This window comes from Dipodomys ordii, unplaced genomic scaffold (genome assembly GCF_000151885.1).
Source record: "Dipodomys ordii isolate 6190 unplaced genomic scaffold, Dord_2.0 Scaffold202, whole genome shotgun sequence".
NCBI lineage: Eukaryota > Metazoa > Chordata > Mammalia > Rodentia > Heteromyidae > Dipodomys > Dipodomys ordii.
Genome location: NW_012267418.1, coordinates 1,152,514 through 1,169,530, shown reverse-complemented (window position 1 = coordinate 1,169,530; position 17,017 = coordinate 1,152,514). Strand labels below are relative to the sequence as shown.

At 48.4% G+C, this 17,017-nt stretch overlaps 1 protein-coding gene across 1 annotated transcript; it reads left to right on the top strand.

Annotated features, from left to right (window-relative positions):
* Nucleotides 1-1,448: 1,448 nt before the first annotated feature.
* On the top strand, nt 1,449-16,987 carry C2 (complement component 2). Its single transcript, XM_013035003.1, has 18 exons — nt 1,449-1,514; nt 1,654-1,875; nt 3,151-3,336; nt 4,588-4,761; nt 4,854-4,952; nt 5,120-5,253; nt 6,276-6,414; nt 7,065-7,205; nt 9,045-9,134; nt 13,670-13,810; nt 13,925-14,019; nt 14,103-14,214; nt 14,325-14,490; nt 14,597-14,673; nt 15,294-15,385; nt 15,813-15,939; nt 16,058-16,107; nt 16,509-16,987. Exons 1-18 carry the CDS (start codon nt 1,469-1,471, stop codon nt 16,683-16,685), a joined length of 2,268 nt encoding a protein of 755 aa, XP_012890457.1. The 5' UTR covers nt 1,449-1,468; the 3' UTR covers nt 16,686-16,987.
* The last annotated feature ends 30 nt before the right edge of the window (nt 16,988-17,017 follow it).

The window sequence follows — 17,017 nt, the reverse complement described above, 5'->3', positions numbered from 1 at the left end:
GGGCTGAGGAGAAGCCTCCTGGAGGTCATTGGCTCTGATCTTATTTATAGAGCTCCTGGATTTCAACAAAAACTGCCTAGGCTGCTGCTTCTGGAGAGCTGAAGCTACCCAAATAACTAGTGGTTGTTATACAACCAGTGGTTATAAATGGGTGAGGGTGAAGGACGGGTTCTTTGAGAGTCTGGAGGATAACGGACTTAAGAAAGATAGAGGATGATTACTGGAGGGCAAGAGGCAAGAGTTAGGGAGGCTGGGCTCAGGAAGGTACCGTGCAGGGGCATGGAGGGGACTTGAGGGATGTGCAGATGCTCTGAAGCCACCATAGCGCTGTGGCTATGCCCGTGGACTCAGGAGCTCTGAGCTCTGATGCTGAGTTCCTGGGTGAACCTGGAGCTGCTCACTTAACCTTTCTTTTCTTTTCTTTTTTTTTTTTTGTCAGTTGAGGGGCTTGAACTCTGGGCCTGGATTCTGTCCCTCAGCTCTTCAGCTCGAGGCAAGCGCTGTACCACTTGAGCCACAGCACCACTTCCAGTTTTCTGGTAGTTTATTGGAGAGAAGAGTCTCATGGACTTTCCTGCCCAGGCTGGCTTTGAACCACAATCCTCAGATCTCAGCCTCCTGAGTAGCTAGGATGACAGGCATGAGCCACAAGCATCTGGTACTTTTTGCATTTTATATAAGAGCGGGTTATGGTTTAAAGGAATATTTAAACAACCAAAATGTTTCAAGTATATAACCTCAAATTTGTTTTGCAACTTGGGAATTGTATCCACTGGACTTTCCACTAAGAATGTTGTAAACATTTTTCCTGTCTCTATAAGTGCTGATTTTAGTTTTAGCCCTAGAATCTCCCTGGAGAAGTGTTTCTGGCAAGAAAATGATGCTGAGTCTTCATATTTATAAAGAACTTCTAAGAAAATGAATCGCCAGTTCTTAGATGTGTCTGTTTAAGAAGATCACATTGTCCCAGGCTCCTAAAAAATCTCCTTGGCAAAACCCAAATGAAAATTCCCACTTTACTGAAATAAAATGTTTTGCAATATTTTGGATGGCTTGTGAGATTGTGTACTTTAGACTATTTAGGCAAGTGCTCTGTGTGTGTGTGTGTGTGTGTGTGTGTGTGTGTGTGTGTGTGTGTGATTACATGAGGCAGGTGCTTGGGAGATGAAAGCAAAGCCTATGGTGTTGAAATACTGACTTGGTGATTGTGTTGAACTTAGGGAGGCAGAGCAAAGGGTTTGCCGCTCAGCGCAGCCCCTAATCCCTGCTTATTGTTATTATCATTATCATCATTATTATTTAACTTTCCTAAGGAAAGACCATCCCCCCCCCCCTTTGCCATTCCCTAGTTTTCTGTTTTTGGCAGCAAATGAGACAATTGCTGAGCCAGCTTTGGCTGGGTTTCGGGAAGTCAGATGACCTTTTCTCTCCACTGCCTCTCTATTCTTCCTGCCCTGAGGTGGACACCATGGACCCACTGCTGACTTTCCTATGCCTGCTGCTCCTGTGCCCAGGTAGGAGTCAGGGGAGGGAGCTGATGAGGGCCCGGTAGGCACAGCCATTGTTCCAAGGTTGAGTCCTATGTGTGAAAGGGACAGTCTCTCCAGCTTCCTTGTTGTGCGATCTTAGCTCTGTTGCGATCCCCACCCACAGGTCTGGTAGCCGCTGCTGCACCCTCCTGCTCTCAGAATGTGAATATCTCTGGTGGCACGTTCACTCTCAGCCATGGCTGGGCCCCTGGAAGCCTCCTCATCTATTCCTGCCCCCAGGGTAGTTATCCATCCCCAGCGACCAGGCTTTGCAAGAGCAATGGACGATGGCAGACCCCAGGATCCATCAGGAGATCCGCCCGGCTTGTGAAAGCAGTGTGCAAACGTGAGGCTCCTCCTGGGCTTCCTTTCATGTCTTCCTCAGTGGCCAGCCCAGAGCTTTAATTGAGGAGTTGCTCAAGATGGAGCTTACTCTGGCCAGGTGGTGTGGGGAGGGAGGGTCAAGCTGCTCTGGCAGAGGTCCTTCTGAAAGTGTCAGTTGTCAATTGCAGCATTGATCACCTCTGTACTCCTAACTACCCAGGAGGCTGAGTTCAAAGCCAACCAGGGCAAAAAAAGTCAGTAAGACTCTGATCTCCAACTAACCAGCAACCCCCACCCCCCAAAAAAAAACCCACAAACTGGAAGTGGAGGTATAACTCAAGTGGTATAGCACCAGCCTTGAATGAAAAAGCTAAGCAAGAAGCCGGCACAGGTAGCTCACACCAGTAATCCTAGCTACTCAGGAGGCTGAGATCTGAGCATCGCAGTTCAAAGCCAGCCAAGGCAAGAAAGTCTAAGAGACTCTTTCTCCAACTATCCACCAGAAAACAAGAAGTGGCGCTGTGATAGAGTGCTAGCCTTGAACAAAAGAGCTCAGGGACAGTGCCCAGGCTGAGTTCAAGTCCCACAACCAACAAAAAAATAAAAAGATAAGCAAGAGTATGAGGCTTGTGGGGTGCCCATGGCTCAGGCCTGTAATCTTAGCTACTCAGCAGGCTGAGATCTAAGGATTGTGGTTCAAAGCCAGCCTGAGCAGAAAAGTCCATAAGACTCTTATCTCCAATAAACCACCAGAAAACCGGAAGTGGCACTGTGGCTCAAGTGGCAGAGTTTCTTAGCCTTAAGCTGAAGAGCTCAGGGACAGCACCCAGGCCCAGAGTTCAAGCCCCACAACTGACCAAAAATAAGAAAAAAAAAGTGAGGCCCTGAGTTCAAATCCCAATACCACTAATTCCACAGAAAAGGAAAAAAACTGCCATTGTTCATCTGGTTGCCTAAAACAGAAATCTCACATGCTTCAATTTTCTGTGTGTGTGTGTGTGTGTGTGTGTGTGTGTGTGTGTATGTGTGTGTGTGCCACAGCTCTACATCCAGCTCTTTCTTGTTAGAGATAAGAGTCTCATGGACTTTCCTGCCTTGGCTGGCTTTAAATAGTGATCCTCGGATCTCAGCCTCCTAAGTAGCTAGGATAAGAGGTGTGAACTACCAACGGCCAGATCTTTCAAGGTTTTAACCACCAGTTGGTCACTCTCCTGGGTTCTCACAGTATTATCACTAGTGCACACCCAGCCTAGGTGCTGGCCATCCATCCCTGACTCTTCCACTTCTCTCCATCTAGCTGTTCGCTGTCCAGCACCTGTCACCTTTGAGAACGGCGTGTACACCCCTCGGTTGGGGTCCTATCCTGTGGGTGGCAACCTGACCTTTGAATGTGAGGATGGCTTCACACTGCGGGGCTCACCTGTGCGCCACTGTCGTCCCAACGGCATGTGGGATGGAGAGACGGCTGTATGTGACAACGGAGGTGCGTGCTCTGAATGCTGGCTTGCTTGGGGTCTGGGGCTCCCAGGGAGCCTTGGAGCCAAGTTAGAGATGGGACCAGATTTGAGTAAATTGAGGTCTATGGATCACCAGTTGTTGGTGCTAAGGTACTGAGCTTCAATTGGACATGAAGTTTCCATATACTTATCTAGCTCCCTGTACTGGAGCTTGAACTCAGGACTTAGACCTTGTCCCTTAGATTTTTTGCTCAAGGCTAGTGCTCTACCACTTCAGTGGTAAGAGTCTCATAGTCAGGCGCTAGTGGCTCACACCTGTAATCCTAGTTATTTAGGAGGCTGAGATCTGAGGATCATGGTTCAAAGCCAGCCCAGGCAGGAAAGTCCATGAGACTCTTCTCTCCAATTAACCAACAGAAAACCAGAAGTGGCTCTGTGGCTCAACTGGTAGAGCACTAGTCTTGCTAGTATTATTTTTATGGCAGAGTAAGACTCCTTGGCTACCATCTACCCAGGGCTCTGGGGCAGACAGGATGAAGCCAAGTCAGGACTAGGAGGTTTCAGGGCTGGTGGAAATGATTGACTTCAGCTGGGTGCAGGTGGCTCACACCTGTCATCCTAGCTACTCAGGAGGCTGAAATCTGAGGATTGCAGTTTGAAGCCAATCTGAGCAGAAAAGTCCCCATGAGACTCTCTCTTTTTTTTTTTTTGGTCAGTCGTGGGGCTTGAACTCTGGGCTTGGGCACTGTCCTTGCGCTCTTTAGCTCAAGCCAAGCACTCTACCGCTTAAGCCACAGCGCCACTTCCAGTTTTCTAGTGGTTTATTGGAGGTAAGAGTCTCACAGACTTTCCTGCCCGGGCTGGATTTGAACGTGATCCTTATATCTCAGCCTCCAGAGTAGCTAGGATTACAGGCATGAGCCACTGGCACCCGGCTCCCATGAGACTCATATCTCCAATTAACTACTCAAAAACTGGAAGTGGCACTGTGGCTCAAGTGGTAGAGCATTAGCTTTGAGCACAAAGAGCCTCAGGAATAGCACCCAGGACCCAAGTTCAAGCCCCACAACTGACAAAAGAAAAAACAAAAAAAAGAAATGGCTGATTTCTGAGTTCTTTCATCCTATGGAAGGTTCTCCATCCATGCCCCAGCATCTTCTGAAGGATTCTGGTGACTCTGAGGGTCCAGAGAGGAGGAAGAGCCTGGGTGGGGGGGAGGGCAGAACGGGGCATGGTACCCTGCTCACCTCTGTCTTTTTGTTGTTGTCCACTTGTAGCTGACCACTGTCCCAACCCAGGCACTTCAGTAGGTGCAGTGAGGACGGGTTCCCGCTTTGACCTTGGGTACAAGGTCAGCTATCGCTGCTCCTCAAATCTGGTGCTGACGGGGTCTGCGGAGCGGGAGTGCCAGAGCAATGGGGTCTGGAGTGGGACAGAGCCCATCTGCCGCCGTGAGTAGCCATGCTGCCTGCTGCAGGAGACTCCGGGCACTCCCTGCAGCCTGGCTCTGGCTGATTGTCTTGTTTTGTGGCTTTTCCCACAGAGCCCTACTCCTATGACTTCCCAGAGGATGTGGCCCCCGCCCTGGGCACCTCCTTGTCTCATCTGCTTGGAGCCACTAATCCTAACCAGAAGAGGAAGGGTGAGTGCCCAGGGTTGGAGCAGGAAAGGCCAGGCCTGGGAGGAGCAGGGGAGAGTAGAAGCCTCCCTGGGAGGCTGCAGTGGGCTCAGTGACTGAAGGGCAGACCCAGAGTCTGGATACCCTTAGCCAGAACACAGGAAGAAGGGGTTCATCTGAATTCTCCCCAGAAAAATTGGCTCGTAGAATCCAAATCCAGCGTTCTGGTCACCTGAACCTCTACCTGCTTCTGGATGCCTCTCAGAGTGTGTCGGAAGAGAACTTTAAGATCTTCAGGGACAGTGCCTCCCTCATGGTGGACAGGGTGAGGATGATGGGGCTGCATGCCCAGGAGCCTGCCTGGCTCCCTCAGCTTCCCTCCTACGGCTCACTTCCTCCCAGAAGCCTTCCCAGATTTTATTCATGCCTTGCTGGGATCATGAATTCAATTCATCGAATTATGGTTTTCGTTTCCCACAGATACCTGCTGTGTGTCAGGCACTGTGCTAGGGGGCTGGGGAATACCAGAAATTCATCATCTAGAGAAAGCAAGTAGTCTCCACAAAGGGCAACAAGAGAATTCAAAGGGTGGGGATGGGGGAGTATAATGGCAGAAAGATACTGATACTCCTATTCAATGATTTCATTAGAATTGAATAAATAATTTAAAATGTATACCAAGCACGGGTGGCTCACACCTGTCATCTTAGCTACTGAGGAAGTTGCAATCTGAGGATTGCACTTCGAAGCCAACCCAGGCAGAAAAGTCCATGAGATAGTCTTATCTACAATTAACCAGCAAAAGTCAGAAGTAAAGCTATGGATCAAATGGTAGACTGTTTGTCTTGAGCAAAAAAGCTAAGGGAAGGCTGGGAAGGTGGCTCAGTGGTAGAATGCTCATCTTGCAGGCATGAGGCCCTGGGTTTGATTCCTCAGCACCACATAAGCAGAAAAAGCCAGAAGTGGTGCTGTGGCTCAAGTGGTGGAGTGTTAACCTTGAGCTGAAGAGCTGAGGGATAATGCCCAGGCCCAGAGTTCAGGCCCCACGACGGACCAAAAAAAAAAAAAAAAAAAAAAGCTAAGGGGACAGTGTTCAGGCCCCATGTTCAAGCCCCTAGTAGAGGTACGCGTGCGTGCGTGCGCATGCTCACGCACGCGCGTGCGCGCGCACACATACACACACACAGAATAGATGCTGAACAAATGTTACTTTCCTATTTTTTCTAGGCTGCAGTTTCTTAGAAAGTACCTTGCCCTATTGGTTCTCTGTCTCCTTTCTGGTTCTTTTACCACCTCCCACTTTGGTTGGGAGCCTCATGCTGCCTCTCACCTGCTCTCCTTCCCCAGATCTTCAGCTTTGACATCAATATCAACGTTGCCATCATCACGTTTGCCTCACGACCCAAAATCATCATGTCTGTCTTGAATGACAAATCTCAGGATATGACTGAAGTGGCCACTAGTCTGGAAAACTTGAACTATCAAGGTATGGCTGTCATCAGGGAGGATAATAGGAAGCTGAGCTTGGTGACCATAGACAGTAGCTTCCATGTTCAGCTCCCTCCTTCATGACTGACTGTAGCACTGCGAGTCCAAATACATAGTGCAGGTCTTCAGATTCATGCATATGCACAAACCACATGGTCTGCTTGTCACGGCTCAGCACTGTAGAATAAACATCATTAGGGCTGGGAAGGTGGCTCAATAGACATGAACTACTGGCACAGCACTCTTTTATTTATTTATTTTTGTACCCATCCTGGGGTTTGAACTCAGAGCCTGGGCACTGTCCCATAACTGTCTGGTTCAGGGCTAGTGCTGTACCAATTGAGCAATAGTCCCACTTCTGGCTTTTTGTTGATAGTTGGAGATAAGAGTCTCACTGACTTTCCTCCTGGGCTAGCTTTGAACTGTGATGTTCAGATCTCAGCCTCCTGAGTAGTTAGAACTACAAGCATGAGCTACTGGTGCTAGGCTTCCTTCCTTTCTTTTTTTTTTTTTTGTGCCAGTAGTAGAGCCTGGGTACTGTCTTCTATGTTTTTAACTTGCATTTTTCATGGGTTGGGAAGAGTAATTCCTGGTCCCCAGGTGGCAGGTGGGAGATCTCTGAGAGTTTTTTCTTTTGGTGTATTCCAGATCATGAAAATGGAACTGGGACCAACATCTATGAGGCCCTAAACAGTGTCTACATCATGATGAACAACCAAATGCAACGCCTGGGCATAGGAACAGTGGCCTGGCAGGAAATCCGACATGCCATCATCCTTCTGACTGACGGTGGGTAGTGGTAGGGTGTTCTCTAACAGTGGGGCTGGAATAATGGAAGGTGTATTAATACAGGGTCAGAAGTTCTGCATTCTGCTTCTCCCTCTGCCACTTTTCTCCTCTCTCTTGTTCAGCCTTCATAGAAAATATATTTCAAAGGAATGAGTTGAACAATAGTACAGTTGAACGAATATAAAATAAACTCATATCTGACTCTTGTTATACTTTACTTTTTTTTGGGGGGGTCCTGTCATGGGGCCTGAACTCTGGGCCTGGGTGCTGTACTTCAGCTCTTCAGCTAGTGCTCTACCACTTGAACCACAGCGCCACTTCCGGCTTTTTTTCTTTTTGCTTATGTGGTGCTGAGGAATTGAAACCAGGGCCTCATGCATGCAAGGCAAGCACTCTACCACTGAGCCACCTTCCCAGTCCTTAATTTTTTGGGGGGGTCGGTTGTGGGGCTTGAACCCTGGGCCTGGGCACTGTCCCTCAGCTCTTCAGCTCAAGGGAAGCACACTACCGCTTGAGCTACAGTGCCACTTCTGGTTTTCTGGTGGTTTTTGGAGATAAGAGTCTCTTGGACTTTTCCTGCCCAGGTTGGCTTTGAACCATGATTCTCAGACCTCAGCCTCCTGAGTAGCTAGGATTATAGGCATGAGCCACCAGCTCCTGGCTTCTTAATTTTTTTGTATTTATCACTGTATGAGATTTCTGTGTGTGTGTGTGTGTGTGTGTTTATGTACTTTTGTTATTATCAGAGTGAGGTTTGAACCCACACTGGTTTGGTTTGCTTGCTTGGCTAGTACTGTACAACCCAAGCCACACACCTCCAGAGTGTGTGTGTGTGTGTGTGTGTGTGTGTGTGTGTGTGCTGGTACTGAGGCTTGAACTCAGGGCCTAGGCATTGTCCTTTCTTTAATTTCTTCACTCAAGGCTAGCACTTTACCTCTAGGCACACCTCTACTTCTAGCTTTTTGGTGGTTAAATGGAGGTAAGAGTCTCATGGACTTTTCTGCTCAGGCTAGCTTTGAATCTTGATCTTCAGATCTCAGTCTCCTGAGTAGCTAGGATGACAGGTGTGAGCCACACGTGCCCAGCTCCAGTATCTTATTCATAAAGCAGAAATGGTGTTGAAATGATGACCATAATGATGGTGAGGTTATGTAAGCTGCTCCCCTTCCCTGCAGGATATTTACAGAGAACTACTTTAAGGGAGCTTACAGTTAGTTTGTTCAAGCCACCTGTGGTTAGGGCATGTTGGTTCCTTTGCTCCCTGGGAGGTCACATCCCACTAGATCTGGGAGATGCAGGTCCTTAGCAGGAGGTGAGGGGCATGAACCATGAACGGAAGCAGCTGCCTGTGGTGGATATGGCCACTGCCACTCACCCAAATGATATTGTTCCTCCAGGACTTTGTTTTCTCATCTATAAAATCAGATCAGATCTGAATATCCACACTTCCTGGGGTTTCATGAGAATTAAATGAGAAAATGGATGTGGGCCCCCTTGCTCATTGCTGGAATGTTTTTTTTTAAAAAAAGTAAATGGTATGTTTTGAAATGGTTTGGTTGAGGTTCTTCTGGGACTTTGTGGAATCCTGATATGTGCTCAGTGTCCAGTCCTTAGGCACTGCCCAAGCTTTTTTTTTTTTGCTCCAGATTAGTGTTCTACTGCTTGAGCTACAGCTCTACTCCCAGCTTTTAATTGGAGATAAGAGTTTCATGGACTTTCCTGCCCAGGTTAGCTTTGAACCATGATCCTTAGATCTCAGACCCCTGAGTAGCGAGAATTACAGGTATGAACCCCTGGTACCCAGCTCAGATGGTTAATTCTTTTCCTTCTCTGTTCTAGGAAAGTCCAACATAGGTGGTTCACCCAAACCAGCAATTGACAACATCATAGAATTACTGAAAATCAAGCCGGACAGGAACGACTACCTGGGTGAGGCTCTGTTCCCTACCCCGTCTGTGCTGTCCCAGGGGAGGGGGCACCGTGTTCTCAGTCAGGGGTCTCAGCACATCTTCAGCAGATTTTTGTTATTGTTGTTGTTCCCTTCTGGCTCTGGCCTTAGGTGCTGTCCTGAAGCTCCGTTTACTCAAAGCTAGTGCTCTACTATTTGAGCCACAGCACCTCTTCTGGCTTTTTCTGTGATTAGCTGGAGATAAGAGTCTCATGGACTTTCCTGCCCCGGTTGGCTTTGAGCCACCATGATCCTCAGATCTCAGTCTCTTTAGTAGCTAGGATTGCAGGCATAAGCCACAGGTGCCTCATTTTCTTCAACAGTTTTACATCTATTGTTCTATGTGGAATTGGCTGAGTGTGATAAGGAAGAGTCTAGAGTTAAACTTCCCATGGGCTGCACCTTGTTTTTATTCTTGGTGGGTTGGGTGGTGTTTCTTCCCGTGTGAGCTGGAAGCAGTGATAGGACCAGCCTCCTAGGCAGATAACTCAAGATGCTTAGAGAAAGGTTATCTGGCATGGAAAAACCACTAGTACCCAGCAGCCTCTGTGGCAATCATCACCTCAGCGTCCTCACCACCTTCTCATGTTTCAACAAACCTTCCAGGAAGAAGGGCTCAGCTTCCTTGTAAGGGCCTGTCCCCACTATTCCCCCTTTTGTAGTGTACATAGCTGATGAGGCCCCCACAGGTGTGGCCTCTGAAAAAGAACAACTCCACAGGTTCAGACTGCACTGACCTTTGACCAGGAAAAGATATCTATACCTATCTATCTATCTCTCTCTATATATAACCATCTATCTATTTGTCTGTTTGTCTATCTATATCTCATTAATGCTAGGCATAAGCTATACTTCAGAGAGAGACTTTCAGATAAGGAGGGAAGCTAATTTTCAGTCCCCAAAGGTCTTTGCATCCTCACTGCCCCATTTCTTTTCTTGTCAATCATGGGGCTGAACTCTGGGCCTGGGCGCTGTCCCTCAGCTCTTCAGCTTAAGGTGAGCGCTGTACCACTTGAGCCACAGCACCATTTCAGTTTTCTGGTGGTTTATTGGAGATAAGAGTCTCACAGACTTTCCTGCCTGGGCTGGCTTTGAACAGTGATCCTCAGACCTCAGCCTCCTGAGTATCGAGGATTACATGCCTGGCTTCCCCATTTCTTAGGGGTCAGATAATAATTCTTTAAAACTCACTGGGCCACTGGGCACCGGTGGCTCATGCCTGTAATCCTAGCTACTCAAGAGGCTGAGATCTGAAGATCACAGATCAAAGCCAGCCCAGGTTGAAAAGTTTGTCAGACTCTTATCGCCAATAAACCATTCAGAAAACTGAAGTGGCGCTGTGGCTCAAGTGGTAGAGCGCTAACTTTGAGCTGAAGAGCTGAGGGACAGTGCCCAGGCCAAGTTCAACCCCCACAACCAACAAACAGACAAACAAACAAACAAACCAAGGAAGATATAACTCAGTTCTTATCCCCTTCATCATTAGCATCTAAGCCAGGGTCAGTTGTAGAAGCAGAGGATGGAGGTGTGGCGCAAGTGATGTACCTAGAAGTAGCAGGCACAAAGCCTGAATTCAATCCCCAATATCACCAAAAAGAAAATAGTATAAAATAGAATAAAGGGTCTAAGGGCTAGCTCAGTGGTAGAGCATTTGCCTAGCATGCTTGCTGTGACTCTCAGCACTGCAGAATATATAAATGACTCATGCCTGTAATCCTAGTTACTCAGGAAGCTGAGATTTCAGGATTGATTTTGAGGCAGACAAATCCTTAAGGCTCATATCAATAAACCACAAAATGCTCTAAATGGAGAATAGCTCAAGTGGTAGAGTGTCAGGTTTAAGTGAAAAAGCTAAGCAAGAGACTGAGCCTCTGAGTTCAAGCCCTGGTACAGGATATAAACACACACACACACACACACACACACACACTACATGAACGAATATTCAAGAAACCAAACAAATGCTCTAAGAGACCTCACTAGAAATGACCCTTTTGGTACTCCTACTGTTCGGTGCTCCTATTGTTGTAGTTCACAGATCTGTGGACTACTTTAGGGGAGTTCTCCCCTGGCACCCATACTCTGAGGCCAGCATGTGCAAGTAGTATAATCAGAAGAGGCATTTTGGTTGTTTTGTTTTATTTTGTTTTTTTGTAGGTTGTAGGGCTTGAACTCTGGGCCTGGGCACTGTCCCTGAGCTCTTCAACTCAAGGCTAGCGCTCTACCACTTGAGCCATAGTACCACTTCCGGTTTTCTGGTGGTTTATTGGAGATAGGAATTTCACGGCCTTTCCTGCCCAGGCTGACTTTGAACCATGATCCTCAGATCTCAGCCTCCTGAGTAGCTAGGATTACAGGCGTGAGCCACTGGTGCCTAGCAGAGTTGTTTTTTGTTCCTATTTCTCAGACCATACTTTTGATGGTACTGGAACTTGAATTCAGGGCCTTGCACTCACGTGGCTTGCTCACAGCTGGCACTCTTAGCCCTTTAGCCATCCTCCAAGAGTTCAGCTTTTTACGAGTTAGTTGGAGATGGTGTCTCACCCCTGTAGCCCTAGCTACTCAGGAGGCTGAAATCTGGAGGTTTAGAGTTCAAAACCAGCCCAGGCAGAAAAGTCTGTGAGGCTTCTTTAAAATAATGGCTGGAAGTATGGCTTGAATGATAGGACGCAAGACTAATACGCACAAGGCCTTGAATTCCAGCCCCTGTTCTGTCAAAAAAAAAAAAAAGAAAACTTTTTTTTTTTTTGCCAGTTCTGGGACTTGACCTCAGGGCCTGGTCTGTGTCTCAAGATTCAAGGCTTATAGTGCTCTACCACTTGAGCCACAGCACCACTTCCAGCTTTTTCTGAGTAGTTTATTGGAGATAAAAATCTCATAAACGTTCCTGCCTGGCCTTGGCTTTAAACCATGATCCTTAGATCTCAGCCTCCTGAGTAGTTCAGGATTACAAGCTTGAGCCACCAGTGCCCGGCTAACCATGAAAACTTTTTGCAAGCCAGGCACCAGTGGAGATCTGAGGATGGTTCAAAGCCAGCTTAGGCAGGAAAGTCCATGAGACTCTTATCTTCAATTAATCACCCCCCCCAAAAAAAAAGCTGGAAGAGGGCCTGTGGCTCATGTGGTAGAGCACTTAGCATTGAGCTGAAAAAGCTCAGGGACAGCACTCAGGCCCTGAGTTCAAGCCTAGGACAGGCACATACACACACAATTAAAAACAAGCCAACTCTATTTTTACAGAGTTGAGAGTTGACCCCAAGGTCTCACACTTGCTAAGCAGGTACTCTACCAATGAGTCACACTGCTATCTCTCCTTCCCATTGTCTAATAATAGAAGATAGTGGATTAGGCTCACCCTAATCCAATCCAATATGACCTCATCTCTTGCTCAGCTTTTCACTTACTATTGACAGTCTACTCCTTAAGCTACCCCTTCTCCCCCACCCAGCTAATTGGAAATGGAGCTTTACAAATTTTACTGCTTAGGCTGGCTTCAGATCTCAGCCTTTTTCAAGTAGCTAGGATGACAGGTATGAGCCACTGGTACCCAGTCCTCACCTTAACTTGATTACATCAGCAACGATCTAATCAAAGTCATACTCACAAATCCTAGGGATTAGGATCTGGACAACATAATTCTACCCATTATAGGCAATACACAAGATAAATAAGGAAACCATAAAGCATGCAGGAGACAGGTGTCATGGAACATGAGATAAAGTAGAGCAGGGCCAGGTCTGTGGCATTGATGTTTTAGTCAAAGAAGAACTTACTGAGGTGACATTTGAGCCAAAGCTGCGAAAGTGAGCTACGTGGATCTTGGGGAGAGTCAATTAGGCAGAGAGAGGCACAGCTGGCCCCGAAGGCATGAGGTGGCCTGTGGTGGCAGCATGCCTGTGGATTGAGAAACCTCAAAAAGGCTGTTCAGGAAGGGCATGCTGTAAGCCGGGTGCTGGTGGCTCACGCCTGTAATCCTAGCTACTCAGGAGGCTGAGATCTGAGGATCGAGGTTCAAAGCCAGCCCGGGCAGGAGAGACTGTGAGACTCCTATCTCCAATAAACCACCAGAAAACCGGAAGTGGTGCTGTAGCTCAAGTCGTAGTGCGCTCGCCTTGAGCTGAAGAGCTGGAGGACAGCGCCCAGGCCCAGAGTTCAAGCCCTAAGACAGCCAAAAAAAAAAAAAAAAGGAAGGGCATAGTGTGTGCAGTGAAGTCAGACAGGTAGCAGGGATGAAGGAGGAAAGGGCACAGCTCATGGTTTGTTTGGTTTTTGCTGGTCCTGAGCCTCTCTGTGTTCAAGGATAGAACTCTACCACTTGAGCCAAAGCCCCAGGTCCAGCTTTTTCTGTTTATGTGGTAACTGAGGATTTGAACCCAGGGCTTCATGCATGCTAGGCAAGCACTCTACCACTAAGCCACATTCCCAGCCACCTCATGTGGGTTTTTATTGGCGCTGCTTCCAAGTTGGAACAGCCACTCAGACACAGGATTCTGGTGAGTACCCTTGTCTCCATCAGACATCTATGCCATTGGAGTGGGAAAGCTGGATGTGGACTGGAAAGAACTGAATGAACTGGGGTCTAAGAAGGATGGCGAGAGACATGCCTTCATCCTGCAGGACACACAGGCTTTGCAGCAGGTCTTTGAGCACATGCTAGGTGAGTGAGCTTCGCCCTCCCTGCAGCGGGGTGGTGGTGAGGGAGCAGCCAGGGTCTCAGGAGACACAGTACTCCTCCTATGCCTTCTTCTCCATCTGATCTTCACACCCACAGATGTCTCCAAGCTTACAGACACCATCTGTGGGGTGGGGAATATGTCAGCCAATGCCTCTGACCAGGAGAGGACACCCTGGCATGTCACTTTTAAGGTAAAAGGAAGGGAGGTGGGGCTTGGATCCCAGAGGTGAAAGCAGACATGGGCCAGCCCTTGATTATGGCCTGTTGCCTGCAGCCTAAGCACCAGGAAACCTGCCGGGGGACGCTCATCTCTGACCAGTGGGTCCTGACAGCAGCTCACTGCTTCCACCAAGCTGCCAACAGTTCCTTTTGGAGGGTCAATGTGGGTAAGACAAGGGGCTGTACTAGACTCCAGACCCTGAGGCTAGAACTCTTCCTACCTGGCTCTGGCCCTTTCACGAGTGCTGATCCAGCCTAATTCACCATATTGTTGCAGGCGATCCAAACTCCCAATGGGGCAAAGAATTCCTTGTGGAGAAGGCAATAATCCCCCCGGGGTTTGATGCCCATGCAAAGAAGGAGCAGGGAATCCTGGAGTTCTATGGTGATGACATCGCCCTGCTGAAGCTGGCCCAGAGAGTGAAGATGTCTAGCCATGCCAGGTGTCCGAGTGTGGGATGGGAAAATGTCCTGCACACTGAAGTACTCTGGTCAGGTACAGAGGGGATACCGAGGCTGAGCCTGTGTGACACCCACTCTTCTCCTCAGGCCCATCTGCCTCCCCTGCACTATGGAGGCCAATATGGCCTTGCGGAAGCCCCAAGGCAGCACTTGTCAAGACCACGGTGAGTGATGGGCTGCTGAAGAGCTGGGAGCAGGGTGTGTGTGTGTGTGTGTGTGTGTGTGTGTGTGGTGCCAGTACTTGAACTCAAGGGCTAGGCACTGTCCCTTAGCCTTTTGTTGTTGTTGATCATGGGGCTTGAACTCTGGGCCTGGGTGCTGTCCCTGAGCTCTTCAGCTCAAGGCTAGCATTCTACCGCTTGAGCCACAGTGCCACTTCTAGTTTTCTGGTGGTTAATTGGAGATAAGAGTCTCATGGACTTTCCTATTTGGACTGGCTTTGAACCAAGATCCTCAGATCTCAGCCTCCTGAGTAGCTAGAGTTATAGGCATGAGCCACCAGCGCCTGGCTCCCTTAGCTTTTTTCACTCAAGTTTGACACTCTACTATTTGAGCCACACAGCTCCACTTCTGGCTTTTGAATTGGAAATAAGTAGCTCTTGGATTTTCCTGTCTGGGTTGGATCTCTATGTTCAGATCTCAGCATCCTCAGATTAGCTTAGTTTACACGTGTGAGCAACTGGTTCTAAGCTTGTTAACAGGAGCTGGGAAGCAGTCCCCAAGCCAGATGACTGGATTCTAAGTAAAGGGATCTGCGCTGACATCCCTTTCTCCTTGATGGCAGAGAAAGAACTTCTGAACCAGCAGAGCATTCCTGCCCATTTTGTGGCCCTGAATGGGAACAAGTTGAACATTAACCTCAAGACAGGGAAACAGGTGAGGAACCCTGAAATAACCTGGAGGCAACCTCCAAAATATTGTTCTTCATCCTCTGGCTCTGGCTACTTTCTCCTTTTTTTTTTTTTGGTTGGTGGTGGGGCTTGAACTCTGAGCCTGGGCACTGTCCCTGAGCTCTTCAGCTCAAGACGAGAGCTCTACCACTTGAGCTACAGCACCACTTCCATTTTTTTCTGGTGGTTTATTGGAGATAAGAGTCTCATGGACTTTCCTGCCCAGGCTGACTTTGAACCAAGATCCTCAGATCTCAACCTCCTGACTAGCTAGGATTACAGGTGTGAGCCACCAGCTCCTGGCCTACTTTCTCCTTCTGACTCAAGTCCCACCTCCTCCCAGGCCTAGCCAGTCAACCAACTGTTATCTGGGTTGTTCATTCTACTCTTCTCTCCCTTTCCACCCCCTGCAGAGGACAAGCTGTATCCAGGTAGTCTCTCAAGACAAAAAAACCTTCCCGAACTTGACAGATGTTACACAGGTGGTGACAGATCAGTTCCTGTGCAGTGGGATGCCGGGAGATGCCAATATCTGCAAAGGTGTGTGTTCATGGCTGGATTTCCACGGGTGAAGGCCACTGTGTTCCTAAGGCCAGCATGTCAGGACACCAGTGTTCTGCCCTGGGTAACACTACCTCTTGTTACTCTTTACCTATAGGAGAATCTGGGGGAGCAGTTTTCCTTGAGCGGAGATTCAGGTTTTTTCAGGTGAGAAGGAGGGAGCTACAAGAGTGAATCTCCATCTGGTTGAGGACATAAGGATGCTGTGTGTGTGTGTGTGTGTGTGTGTATACGTGTATGTGTGCATGTGCGTGTATGTGTACTGGGCTTGAACTCAGGGCTTGGGTGTTGTCCATCAACGTTTTCATTCTAGGCTAGCAATCTACCACTTGAATCAGCTCCTCTTCTGGCTTTTTGCTGGTTCATTGGAGATAAGAGTCTCATGAACTTTCCTGCCCTAGCTAGCTTCAAACCACCCTTCTCAGATCTCAAGTCTCCTGTGTAGTTAGAATTACAAGCGTGAGCTACCTGTGCCTGGACTTTGAAGGAACCAGGGAGGTTGGGATCAGGGACTTCTGCAACCTGCCAACCCATTCTGTTTCTTCCAGGTGGGTGTAGTGAGCTGGGGTCTTTACAACCCCTGTTCTGGCACTACCAATAAAAACACCCGCAAAAAGGCTCCCCCTGGTGTCCCACCACCCAGAGACTTCCACATCAATCTCTTCCGCCTGCAGCCCTGGCTGAGAGAGCACCTGGAAGGTGTCCTGAACTTTTTGCCTCTCTGATTATGACCCCTGTGCTGTCCTGTCAGGATCTGCCATCTTTCCTACCTCTGAACATTCACCTCAGACACTGTGACCCATCCCCACTCCTAGCTGCATAAATCCTGGGTTCTAGGAGCCCAGGTTCAGTGCACACAAGCTGGGGAAACCCCAGAGCTGGTGTCAGCATGGCTGGCTGCCTGGCTGCCCTCCCCCTTAAGCCTTCCTTACCTCTGCTTTGCTCCCATCCCTCCCTCCTACCCTTTGTACTCGATTTGTACATGGAATTTCCCAGTTATGAAATTAATAAAACCCAACGATTTCCACATTTGTCTGTGCCTCTGCCTGGGAGTGGG